A 13,713-nucleotide genomic window follows, 5' to 3' on the forward strand; every position below is an offset into this window, starting at 1 on the left:
TCTGAACATGATGTTTTGATTCTGCTTTAAAGGGCAAATGCATAGAATAGCATTGTGGAATTGGATGGGACCCTAAGGAACGGTTATGGATACAGATCCAAAACTTACCAAGTTAGATGACTGGAAAACCATAGAAAGGGTTGTACCTGGTGATAAAGTGCCTGCTTTGGATACGGGAGATCCCAGTTTTAAACTTTGTAATCTGCAAGCAGGAGAATCACCCACTATCAGTTTAGATATACTGATGATCGAAGGCACCTCCCCATGTGTTTATGTCCTATCAAGTGATAGTGTGATGGTAACACCAAAAAGTTGTTAATTGTTTGTAATAGACACAGCCCCTTATAGTCCCCTTTTGAGTCTTTGGATTGCCGGATTAGCAAAGGGGGAATTGTGACTGGTTCTGGGGGATACTGGTGGAACTGAGTAAAAAGTGCCTTATCATTCACCCCCACCCTAGCATTTAGGTCACCAGAAACTATTACATAAACTGTGTGATTATTTGACATAAGAGTACTTATGTATACTTCCAATCTGGTCCATAAATTGTTAAATTGGGACCTATTTTGAAGAGGTAGAAGTTAAATATTAACCAGTAATAATACAGCATTATTCAATTTTAACAGCATAGACATTGCAGTGATAGGGTGATGGTAACACCAAAAAGTCTTTAGAATATTGTGGTTAGAACACATGAAGCTAGTAGTGTTCTAAGAGTTTTTACAATGTGCCATGTGGGATTTACTCTGATTTTCAGAGTAGAATCTAGGGTTCTCCAATGATTGCTTGGGAGGTAGCTTACTGAGATGAAAAATAGTTTCTCAGGGAACATAGCAAATTAGTGTGGGGGATAACTCAATATTGCTAATTACTGAGGGATAACTCAGATAAACATGTTCAGATCCAGCAGCGTCTGGGGGCATCAAAAAAAGATGTCAGTCTTGACTGTATGACTCAAACCCCACCCCTTTTTTATGTGCATCCTGTATGATTGTAAAAATGAGGTGGGGCTAGAATAATGCATGATCACTATCTTAAATTTTTATGCATCCCCCACCCCAGTGGATGCCCTTGTTCAGATCTACATTTGAATTCCTGATAGTCAGCGCTTCTACCTGGCTAGCAGAACTGATAAAAAAAAAAGTAATTAATACTCCTATTTTTGCAGATGAGGATCATGAAGCAAACTGCTAGCTTAGATAGGTCAAGGAGCAAATGTAAATTTCACTAACTTCATACTTTTCTTTGCTGGATCTTTGCAATTCGTTTTCTAGCCCCCCCCCCAAAATAACACATAAATCAGTGGCCCCATTTTAAATAACAACAAATATAGTGTTGTATAAATAAGCATCAATAAATGTACAAAATCCATTTACATGAACCAGATCCTTCTGAATTTTGTGTACATGTGTGTGTATGTATGAATGTATGTGTATTCATTCCTTCTCAGTTTGAATCTATATATAATTGGGTTTCTTGGTTTGAAGAAGTGAAAAAGAGAGATAAATCCATCTGTGGACTGCATTTTTCTGAAGTGGCATTATTTTCAGAATCCCATGTGACAAGCCATTGCTGTGACATTGCCTAATTGGCCCCACTGACAAAGATTAATGCCTGTTTTCTATGGAGAGAATTGGAATGGAAGAATAACAGTCAAAGAAACTGTTTGGCCTTAGTGGCATAACACATCGTTTTGCGCAGTGTGTTTTTTGATGTTTTGATGAATTCCTATGGTTAACCTATTTGGGGCAGATTTTTCTGCCTCGGGGAGGGTGGGGAGGGCAGGTTAGGCTGTCATTTGGCATTGTTTGTTTTATGTACTATTTTATGTTTCTCCTGATGGTTCAAATGTGGTGCCTTCTAATTTCTCTGTTGATCCCTCCCAGTCTTGATGCCTGTTGAGGAATTGGCATACTCTCCAAATTCCAAGTCTGACCACTGGTTAAAATGGATGGATGAGAGAGAGAGAGAGAGAAAGAGAGAGATTTCTCATTCAGATCCCAGCTATCTATTTCTCAAGCAAAATGAACTTGAGAGCAGAAAGAACTGCTTATTCCACAGATGAAAAGTAATAAACCCATGGTTATAAACCAGCAGAATAAAGCCAATATTCCTCAAAGCTTTTCAGCAGGAAAGGGAGCTCTGCAAATGATCTGCCTTGTTTTCTTTTCCACCCACTCTCTACCACACAGGCTGGGCACTGCCCTTCAGAATATGCATCTGTAAGTGAGTACCTCCAACTTGGGAGACTCATTTGAAGAGGCCGTGAGCAAACGGAAGGCCGAAACATATCTGCTCCTTCCTAAAGACAGAGATACATTTACTGAATAAAACAGCAACTTTTTAAAAGCCCTCCATTGTCCCCTCTGGTTGGATATTTGCAGGATCAGACCCAGGAGTCAAAAGAGGTTTCACTAACATTAGAAGATGAATGAGGTGACCAGGTGTGTCTGGTCCAGCATGCTTGAAGCACTGTCCTTTTAAATAAACTGTTTCCTCCAGTATTTCTTGGAACCCTCATGTGATCTCCTTCTATTGTGAAAGCTTTAATTTGAATTCCTTGCTTGAAGCTTTAATTTGAATTCCTTGGTTGCAAGCACGGACTAAATTCTCCTATCCAATGCTAAGATTCTCTAAGTGCATCATGGTCCATATGGATTGGACATATTTTCCAGAAGACATTATAGAGTTGTAAAGGGGAAGAATGGACACTATGCAGATTTAGTGTTCCTTCCATTCCAGAATCCTATAGGAATTAATTACCCATTTTATTCCTACTCTCCCCTCCCCGCCCCCCACTTTCTACAGGCAGACAAGAAAAGTGTCTCCATTCCTTTAACCATGTAGGCAGATTGATATGGGTAATGATTCCTATTCTCAGATAATTATTCCTATTTTTACAGCCAAAGCTCCTGTGTGTTTAAGCTGAATGTTGGTTTTGAATTGGCCCTTGTTTTAGTATTCAGAAGGACAGCCTGCATTCATTTAGGCTATTTCTTCTCTACTTCTCTGCAGACATCGAAAATGCAACAGACATTGCCCTATACTCAGGCCTAGGGGCTGCGGTCATTGCCGTTGCGGTCATTGTTATTGGGGTGACTCTCTACAGGCGGAGCCAGAGTGAATATGGCGTGGATGTGATTGACTCCTCAGCTCTGACGGGAGGCTTCCAGACATTTAATTTTAAAACTGTCCGGCAAGGTTGGTAAAATTGGATGACTGCTTTTTGAGAAGGATCCCACCAGTGGAATTAACTGACAAAGTTTCAAGCTACTTTGCACTTTTCATGTACGTGGTGTGGGATTTATTTTGTGCTCACACCACTTATACTATATTGATCAACTGAAACAAAATGGGAAGAATAGATATCTTGAATACACATAAATCCTCCTGTATTGCTATGCTTCCGCATTTAGACAGCTGGGAAGTTGTCAGCTTTCTAAATACACAAAGTCTGCTAATCATGCTTCTACATATCTTAAATATCTTTCTTACAAAATTCGGGTGCAAATGCATCCTTTTTGAACCAGAAGAGGATATAGAATTAAGACTCCCCTCTAGTACCACACACCCACTGAGAACCACAGTGGAATGTGAACCAGGATGTTTAAATGTCATGGTTCTAATACAATCCTAAATTAGTAGGAGTGGGAAATTTGGTGGATGTCTGGACCAGCCAGCACCAGTGAGCATAATCAGTGGTAATAGACTGTTATACAACATATGTGAAAGACATCCATGTGCCAAACCCAAGCTGTGAGCTTATTGCTGTTATTGTTTAAGTACAGCAGCACCATATTTAAAAATGGGGTTTGGTAAGCATCCTTAAGCCCAATAAGTTAAATATGTTTAATTCCCAGATTGCAGCAATAATGGGTAAAGATCTTGTTGATGCTGTGGTAAAATGTCTCAATCAAGTCTACTTTCCTATAGACATCTTCACTGAAGAATGAATGAATTCAGAATTCTTGATCCATTTGTTCATTGTTTATTCAATCCAAGAGAAACATTTGAATATTGAGCAATGAGGAAGAAACACTTAGCTGTCTTTGTGTCCTACTTCATATAAAAGTTATATAGTATGTTCCACTGTTCAAGTACCATTATTCAAGTTTAGCAGTTCTAATCTCAGCTCTGATACATCTGTACTTGAAAAAGGTAGACCATTCGTGGAGAGTTGAAGACATGAGTAATGTGTTATCTGTATATAAAGCCCAATTTGCCAAGTTTAGTCATTACTGCATCGTTAAACACTTAGGTAATCTAAATTGTCCATTCTGATATTTTTACTAAGGACTCTTTTCTTGAAGACTTTATGTAACAAGTTAGGGTTTTTGTTTTTTCAAAAATAACATTCTGATTTCTGAAAAACGTGGTGCTGAAAGTGTGAAGACAACTCTGTTTATTTATTTATTTCTCCTTAAGAAAGGAATGAGATAAGAATTATTTCATAGAATCATAGAGTATATGGGTTGAAAGGTATCCTGAAGATCATCCAGGATGCCCTAGAGTAGGAACTCTATACTGTGGCGTCCCCAACAGTTGGCCATACAGTTTTTCTAAACATCTCCAACAAAGGAGAGACCACCAACTCCTGAGGCAGCCTGTTGCACTGAAACAGATCTTACTACTGTATTAGGATTTTTTTTTACCCAATATCCAACCAAAGTCTAATTTCACGTAATTAACTCCATTATTTCTTGCCCCATCTAGTATAACTCTGAACAATTCTACATGGCAGACCTTGAGATTCTTCATAACAGCTATCATTCCCAAGGCCTCTATTCTCCATAAATCCCCTCAGCCCTTCATCATCTATATTATTATAATGAATATATGAATTATCTACATGAGAAACTCATTTTAACTTTCATGGTGATTTGGGGGGAAAAAAGTACTATATTAGTGTTCTGAGAGTTTAACAATGCATCTATGTAATAACTACATATACAGTATATTTCATCTATATGGTCATTCATATGCACATTGAATCACATATGAGAAACAACCATTGGAAGGGGACTGTCATGCAGAAGATGAAGCAGTATGATTCAAAACTGTTTCAGAAAGCAAGACAAAAAACAATGGGTTTACATCACAAATTAGACATCAAGAAGAATGTCCTAATGGTACAAGCTATTGCACAATGGAAAAGGAGTTGGTGAATTCTCCTTTGTTGGAGATGTTTAAACAGAAGCAGGATGACCATCTGTTGAGGATGCTGTAGCAGTGGATTCCTGCACTGGGCAAGGGGATTGGATTTCAAGATCTTCAAGGTGCCTTTCAACCCTTTATGATTTGATGTAAGAAACGGGGGGAAATCAACCCTCTTAGAAATCTAGGCCTCCAATTTGCTCAGTGGTCACTGAGCCAAAGAACTCCTATAATGAGATTTCTAGCTATTTCTCCCGGCGTGTATTATTAATATACTCACACACCAAGAGAGAGAGAAATTCAAGACTAAACTAAGAAAAACAAACAAAAAGCATATAGTTTTAAAGGAGTTCAAATTAAATGGTAACAGCATATTCTGGATGGAAAATTGCAAAAAAATATCTATGCATATACACTTACATGCGCATACTTATAACAATAAATCATATGTTTTATGTGTATGTGTGTACTTATGTGTGTTGGCAAGATTACTGAAGCACAAAAATATTTGGGCAAGGATGCCAAGCTGTTGAGAAAAAGTTAATGAAATACTGTCAACATTGTAGCATACAGTATGTAGAGAATATTCCCACACTTTGTCATATATAAATGTATATAAATTATTGAAAACAGAGAGTGCTTAATGCTTATAGGAAAACAGTCATTGACTGAACATTACCCAGATAAGTTCAGAAACTGGCTCCTGAAAGAGATTTTTTAAAAAAAAAAATCAGGGAGACAATTTAGACGCTGTTATACCCCTGAAAATGATCCAAGATCTGATCCCACCCACTCATCTACTGTATTTTTTTCTCCTTATTCTACCCATTCATTCTGATGACTTTCTGCTCTGGTGACTACAGTGGAATAATAAAAAGTCCGTAAGTTACCATTCTCTGATGAATAGTAAGCAACCTTGGCTGCCTGTCTACCAGAACATTGGGGAAATACAGCTTCTTAATGCCCCTGATTCGTCTCCCAGATGTCTCCAAATTTGGAAGCTCAAAAATACCCAGAGTCTGTTCTGTTCTAGAGTCTATTTCTGTTCTAGAGAGAACAGGGATAAGAAAGGTCTCTCTCATTACCTCATTTCCACAAGTTTCAGCACAGCCAGGAAAATTGAGCAGAAGGGATTGTTTAGTTGGAAGAGAGTAAGGGAAAGAGAGTGCAAATTCTTCCTTGGCCCAATTTAAAATCAAAGCTGAAGAAGAGCAGTCAGAGTATGGTGTTAATTTTGTGAGTGTACAGTATGTGCATTTTGAACCAGCATGATGTATAGGTATCAACTGCTTGTTCTGCTCTGAAATATTCCTAGATGAAATAAAGTGAGATGGGCCCTTCACTGGCAACACTATAATTCTTCCTGTTTCCATAGTGGAGAATATATGTAGCTCAGGGTTGAATTGTTGGTTTTGGGTGTTCTCTGTGCTTACTTCTCTTCCTAAAGATGTTTCATTACCAGGCTGGGTAACATAATCAGTGCATGGAGGAGTGGGGTTTGCTGGCTGTTTACATGTGGTAGCTTGTTCTACCAGCCTTGATTGTTTTTTTTTTTCCCCTTTATTGCTTTTTGGGTGGGGTATTGTTTCTTCTTTATTTTTGTTTATCTGGTACTGGTTCCTGCTTATCTGATTATACTGGTTAATAGAGGTATAATGAGGAAGAGTGTGTTTAGGTCTGTTTGCCTCTTTCCTTCACCTTGGTTGCTTCTCTTCTTGAATGGTTTGTAGGTGGAGCTTATCTCAATGTGCCTGTTAATGGCCTCTAGAACTTTTCTTGCATTTTTAGATCTCAATAATAGAGGTAGCTGATGGTTGAACTGTTGGGTTCTTGGTGTTCCCTGAGCTTGGTTGTTTTCCTGCAGATGCTAAGTAACGTCATCAGTCTATGTGTCAGCCCATAGGTAGACCAGACCAAGAAATGAACTCCACAGGAAGGCTAAAACTACTTTTATAGAGATTGGTTGTAATAACAGAATCTTGTAAGTCTGATTGTGTTGTACCTTCTCCTTCTTATAGTCCATTGACTTAGGGAGGTGTCTGTCTGAGCCGCTTCTGAATGTTATCTGAACATTGTGGACTTAGAAAATGTTTTACCTCTTGTTTACAGAGCTTGCATATCTCCATCAAGGTCAACTTTCTTACTCTTTTCAACATGGGAGAGTTGATCTGCTGGTGGCTGATGCATAGTAGCTTGCTCTGCCAGTAAACCCTACTCTCCTATGCACTGTTGATATTATCTTGCCTGATCATGAAACATCTGGAGGAAAACATCCAAGCTCACTGAACACTAAGAGCCCAATTAGAGCTGGTTTGGTCTAAGATGTCTACAGTTTCCCAACTAAAATGGTGGTTGAGTCAGGCATGGGAGTTTCTTCCTGATATTTAGTTTTCTGTTTTGAAAAACGTTTACTTACTTGTAATTTATTACAAAATCTCCCATCTGAAGTCTAAAGCAATGTTGCCCAGGATTTGCAACCTTAATGTAGAACTAAGTATACAGACTATACTTTGGATTCTATGTGGCAATGGTAACTGATTGCTTGATTGATTTCCTTCCATCAGGTAACTCCTTGCTTTTGAACTCATCCATGCAGCCTGACCTGACTGTCAGTAGGACCTACAGTGGACCCATATGCCTTCAAGATCCCATTGACAAGGAGCTGATGACAGAATCTTCCCTCTTCAACCCTTTGTCTGATATTAAAGTCAAAGTTCAGAGTTCATTTATGGTGTCGTTGGGTGTGACAGAACATTCTGAATATCATGGGAAAACTCATTCTGGAACATTTCCACATGACAATAACAAAACCTTCAATCCTATGCATGCAAAGAACAAAACCGCATACATCCAGAATCTCTCAACACTTTCAAAGCAAAGTGAGATGAGGGCTACCAGTGTATTTGGTCATCTGGGAGGGCGTTTAGGAATCCCCAATACAGGTGGGTTGCTGCCAAGTCTGCAAACATTTGGAAATGCAGGAGTAATTGGTTTGTGTGTGGTTTTTTTTCTCTCCCCCCACCCTTCAGTTTATTTAAAAATATGCAATAGTAATACATTTCTCTAGCAGTTTTCTCTCAGAGGAATATGATGTGTGAACTTTTGCATGTATACAAGTAACTGTGACTACCTGACAATTTGGTAAACTTGTTTCAATCCTCCTGCTGCATTTGTGAGATTCTTTACTTCCTAAAAAGAAGCACAATGTTTTACTGCCTCTTTGAGAGGGAGTAAAATAATTTCTTACAAATTGGCAGGAGAGGGGAGGGGAGGATCTCTTACCTTGGAAGTGGTGGAGTGGTTTCTGTTTTTGAGTTTCTTCCAGTTCCTTGAGTGAATGGTCTTTTGACCAATCAGCACTGGCAATTATGGGGCCCATATTTATCCAAAGATGGAAGAAATTGCAAGTGAGGGAGTACAGAAATTAAGTTCAAACAGTTTCTCAAAGACAGATCTCCTCCGCCATCAACCAAGTAAAGCAATCTCTCCTGCAGTTTGAGAATTCTCAAAGATTTTCCATTTCAATTCAATGCTATTTAATTTGTTCTCCAACCCTCCCTGCACATACTTCCCTGAATGGAGCAAATTAAAGGTGAATGGACAATTTGGCACATCAATACTTTAACGATTAACAGAATACTTTTTATATGGTAAGTAAGCTTGTTATCTGAACATTCACTCAGTTCAATGGATGAGCTCATTCCATTTGCCATTCTGTAGAAGAAGAATTGAGGTAATACAATCTCTCCACCCCCAGGTTATTTATTACAGCCCCACTGAATCTGATGGAACACTTTTGGATTCCAACAGTGGTAAACCATAAGCTTCTTTGAAGCCTCTCCCCCAAAAGGCATGATAAAAACAGCTATTCTTTGGTGCCCTCAAATTCTTCTGACTTCTTAAATTTTCTTCCCCTATGAAATAAGCTTCTGTTTCTCTTGCCTTATTCTTGTGATGCATTTGGTGCATATCTTTTGGTGGAATGTATATTTTTTAAAAACTTTATTGTAGTGAAGTGACCAAATAAACTGCCATTTTGGTTCCCCACTCCTATTGCATATCTCTCTAGGATTCCACAACCTTCCTGGATTCCCTGCTTCCTAATGTGACAAAGGCCCACAAGAGAAATCCTATTATAATGGGAATTCAGGGAGGTAGCAGGCCAGTGAACATTGTAGAAGGAGAGCCAGGCTAGTCTATGGTGGCAAAACATCAAGAGTCTGGTAGTACCTTTTTCAGGTTTGTTAGATGGAAGAGGTGCTGCTAGACTCCTTCTGATTCAGGCCAGTGGAGAGAGATTGTACCATGAAAGCTCATACAACCACCTCATAGCCACTGAAAGGACTCCTCCTGTGATAATTTCTCTGAAATTTCTTATTTATTTACAGACTTTATTGATATTGTGCCTCATTCCACATGGGCACGGTGTTGTAGAATAACAGCCAATGAATTATAATATCAAAACAATTATAATAATCATGAAAGAGGTCAACCCCTTTCATAAATAACTATAATCAAAAATAATAAGAATAATGGGAGTATTGATGACAATTCCTAAGTAAATGGCATTCTGAACAACTCCATGTTTAAGGTTTTTCTAAAGGTCAGGAGCGATGGAGCCATCTTGACTTCTGATGGAAGGTAGTTCCGTACAGTAGACACCTAAGAAACAAGACAACCTTGCTTTCAAAGGAAGGTTCTTCTTAGAAACAAATTCCCAAAGCAATTTCTTTTCCGTCAGACTGAATGAAAATTACCCAGTAAAAAAATGCCAAAGAAAAGTTGAACAAAGTGTTCATTCATAGTGTTCTTCTTTGCCAAGGATACAAGGATATATGTCGAAGAAGTAGAGGAGGACTGAGAAGATTTATTGGCCACATCCCCCATTATGTTTCCACCATTTTCTAAGCATTCAAAAGGCTGTGGCAGGGATCAAGACTCATGTGATTTCACATTCTGTGATTAAGTTTCTGGATCATACGGGGAACTTGCCACCGAGAATATAACTGGGCCCTCCCACTGTACATCTATGGGAGGCAAATCCCCAAATAGATGCAGGTTGTGAAGATTTCTGGCTTCAGCTTTATGTTGTGAAGTAACATTAATTTTAAAATAGGCTGTTCTCTTGTCATATGAAGTTTTGTTTTGTTCTGTTTTGTTTTAAAAAGCCATTCTGGTAGCAGGTGTTTCTTTTTCTTTCCTCATCAAAGCTAACTATTAGAATAACATGTCAAAAGTGGGAAACTTGCCCAAGAGTATCCAACAATTATATAAGATACTTGCCTTGGTCTATGAAATGAAACTCTCTCTCTCTCTCTCTCTTTTTTTTTTTTTTCCTGTCAATGGCACAGGCTTTCTATCACATTTTCATTATTATTTTGTTTTATTTGGATATATCCTTGTGAGTAAAAAAAGCTACTCGAAATTGCTGCTCGATCGTGCTGCTAGAGATTTTTCAGTGGTTAGTCATTTATGCTTGTAAATTACAGGCAAGGGTTCCATGGCCTGTGTAATGCAATATTTTATTCTGGAATATATTCTAGCTACAAAAATGACATCTTGGAGAAACTTTTGGTTTCCTTCTAAAGCAGGGGTGGGCAGTCCCAGATTCTGTGGATCATACATTGTCCCAGTTTCTTTACAGGTATGCAGATTCTTTAAGGCTATGCAGATCAGCCAAGATTCACTTCTAGATTCCAAATGGCAAGATGGGATTGAATAAAAGTGTATGAGTGTCTGTGTCTACATAGACTCATGCACAAAGTCCACTGAATGTTCACATCAACACAAAGGCAGTTGGTCGGATTTGACTCTCAGCGGAAGAGTCAAGCATTCAAGTGGAAAGCTCACACATCTCAATTTATCATCCTTACCTCCTGGGAAGTCCTGAGAGGTTGGTCAAAAAGTCAAGGGGGTAGCTGTGTTGGTGTGATGCTCTTAAAAGCCAGGCTGAGCTTTAATCTCACTTTTGCAGCTGCCATCTTGACCTTTTTTTTATCCCATCCTGCAGACACCATTCCCCCACTCTCAAAGAAATGGCCCCAAAATTCTGATCCTGACCCTTCACTAGTCACTATATCTTGAAACCTTTGGATGATGAAGATAATGAATTTAAAAGTTCAGTCCCCAGCTGTTGTCTTGTAAGGCAAATAAATTAGAGGTCCTCCAATAATACTTATGAGCAGTAGCTTAAATGTGCTGTAGGGTGATTTACTGTATATCAAGAACCAAAACAGCATAGTCAGTTGTGCCAGACTCACAAACATGTTTTGAAAGGTGGTGCATGTCCTATTGCCCTAACATTAACATGAGTGCATTTGAAACTGAAAAGAAAGGGTAGTTTTTCTGAAGTTATAAAGGTCTCTAATCACAAAGAAGATTGCCCAGTAAGGCAACGGTTAGCACATTAAATAAAACCAAGTTGTTTTTAGAGTTACCTCACTTACAACTCTTGCCATGCCTTAAACAGCCTTAAACCATGTCTTAAGGTGATTTCGCTTTTGAATACATTTGGCTCATTAAAACCTCCAAAACTCACATAGGTTGAATTTTGAAAGGATCTGATCTGTGAATCCAGCCATTTTATTTCTATTTCATGAGAGCCAATTGGTGGTCAGTTATGGTCAGAAGTGCAAACTGTTAATGAAGTATGAACAGACCAAGAATGTCATTGTAGATTATGAGAAGTTACTAAAGTAACCCCAGTTATTAACCTTAAAATATAATAGTGGATGGGCGCATGTTGCTTTATCAGCTTATTGCCTGATGATTTTATCTGTAAAGTGATAAAAATGTAAATAGTTGTAAAGGTGATGATCTTCAAGGAAGAAAATATTTTCATTTTATTAGATCATACTTAGGAGAAGATGGAGCCTTTCTAAAAGTGGCAAGGTATTGGTGGTAGGGGAATATACATTACAGTTATAAGCCAGAAAGTGAGAAAAGAGGGCATAGAGAAATGCAGGATTGCATTCTTGCATCAAGAGTTTTAAAGATAACCCAAGCAAATATTAATAGTGAACTCATTGTTTTGAGAATAGCTCCTGATCAAGCTCAAATTGCATTACGCGTATACATGAAGGGAATCTCAAACTTTACAGTAGTACCCCCTCAAAAAAAAGTGGGGATGGGGAGAAAGAAAGATCCAAACTGTCCCAGGGAGGACTGACTATGTTGACAGCATTGGAAAGTTGTCTGATGGTTAAAAAGAAGACCAGAATGGAGCAACCTGGAAGAGGGCATGGATGCCTGACATTCCCTGGTTCACAGAAGGGCAGCAGGAATGACCAGAGCATAGATAGAGAGGTTTTGGGGAGCTAGACATATATTGGGATCACCTGTGGAAATCTTTGAAGGGGTGCTTCACTTCAGTGAAATGTCATGTGAAATCCTCGTTTTGAAATCTTTTTGTGAAGCAATATAGCCTTGCACTTCTGAACAACAGAGCAGGGGTTTCATTAGAACAGTGTTGTCCAAACTTGCTGGCTGGGGAATTCTGGGAGTTGAAGTCCACTCATCTTAAAGTGGTCAAGTTTGGACAACACTGCATTAGAAGAAATGGTCTTGTACAAATATGCAGTACATGCCTGGGAGCCTATTTCTGGCTAAGGAAAGCACTTGGAAAAGCAAATTGCACCCACCTTATGCCACCATGGTATGTTTAGCTTTGAAAGAGAAGATTGAGAGGGGAGATGGTAGCATTCTTCAAGTACCTGAAGGGCTGCCCCAAAGAAGAAAATGACCCGTTCTCTGTTGTTATAGCGTGAAGGACATGGAAATGGGTTTAAGTTGCAGAAAAGCAGATTCCAGTTGAACGTTTGGAGAAATATCTAGACAGGAAGAGCTATCTAATGCAGGATCAGTTATCAGAGGAGGGCTAAGCTCCAGAATGTATTCAAGCACAGCTTGACATTTGTTGTGCATATCAAGTTGGATTTTAGCAATGTACCAGGAATTGGACTTTATGTTCTCAATTATCTCTCTGAACTCTATGATTCAATGACCTCAGATAGGTAAAAATGCTCTGAAGCATTTTGTTTAGGTTCTGTGTTGTGGTGTTTTGTTGCTGAACAGAGCATTCCATGAAGGGATCAACTTGCATCTCCTATTTTGTGAGCAATGCTATTCAACTCGTCCCCGGGACAAAATTGCTTATTGCCCAAGAGAATCACTCCAGAAGGGGAGGGTAAAAGAGGTCAACAGAAGGCAACACACCGAGCAGGGTTTAATTGCCAATGCACAGTTGTTGCTTTATACATCATAATAAGCATAGCCATGTTATCAGCAGAGGTCAAGGTGTCATCCTTGTTTAAGTGAACAGATTAGCAGGCTTGGTACCAAGACTCAGTTAATTGCTAGTAAGAACTGCTGCACAGGAAAAAGCTGGTGAGTTCACTGAATATCCATGATGCTTGGAAATAGGAAGGGAGATAGGTAAGAGAGGTTTCCATTCTTCTTTTTTTTTCCCCCCTCCTTCTCTCTAGTTTAATTTAGGGGGTTGGTTTGGGAGCCACGACCCTTCCAAATAGATGGAATAGGATTCCAACTCTGCCTTCTTTC

The 13,713-nt window shown here is 38.9% G+C and overlaps 1 protein-coding gene across 6 annotated transcripts in view; it reads left to right on the forward strand.

Moving 5' to 3' along the window:
- The window catches only part of UNC5D (unc-5 netrin receptor D), a 417,169-nt gene that overhangs the window by 256,131 nt on the left and 147,325 nt on the right, over positions 1-13,713 (forward strand). For all 6 annotated transcript variants that reach the window (XR_015795854.1, XM_088139128.1, XM_088139129.1 and 3 more), the window contains 2 exons: positions 3,016-3,201; positions 7,719-8,096. Coding sequence is in view for 5 of the 6 variants with exons in the window: in XM_088139128.1 (XP_087995254.1) it covers positions 3,016-3,201; positions 7,719-8,096 (564 nt within the window). In the remaining variant the exon portion in view is untranslated. The remainder of the gene's footprint in view (positions 1-3,015; positions 3,202-7,718; positions 8,097-13,713) is intronic.

This window comes from Python bivittatus, unplaced genomic scaffold, assembly GCF_059951505.1.
Source record: "Python bivittatus isolate LINGU-HERP-01145 unplaced genomic scaffold, Pbiv_v1 ctg000320_np1212, whole genome shotgun sequence".
NCBI lineage: Eukaryota > Metazoa > Chordata > Lepidosauria > Squamata > Pythonidae > Python > Python bivittatus.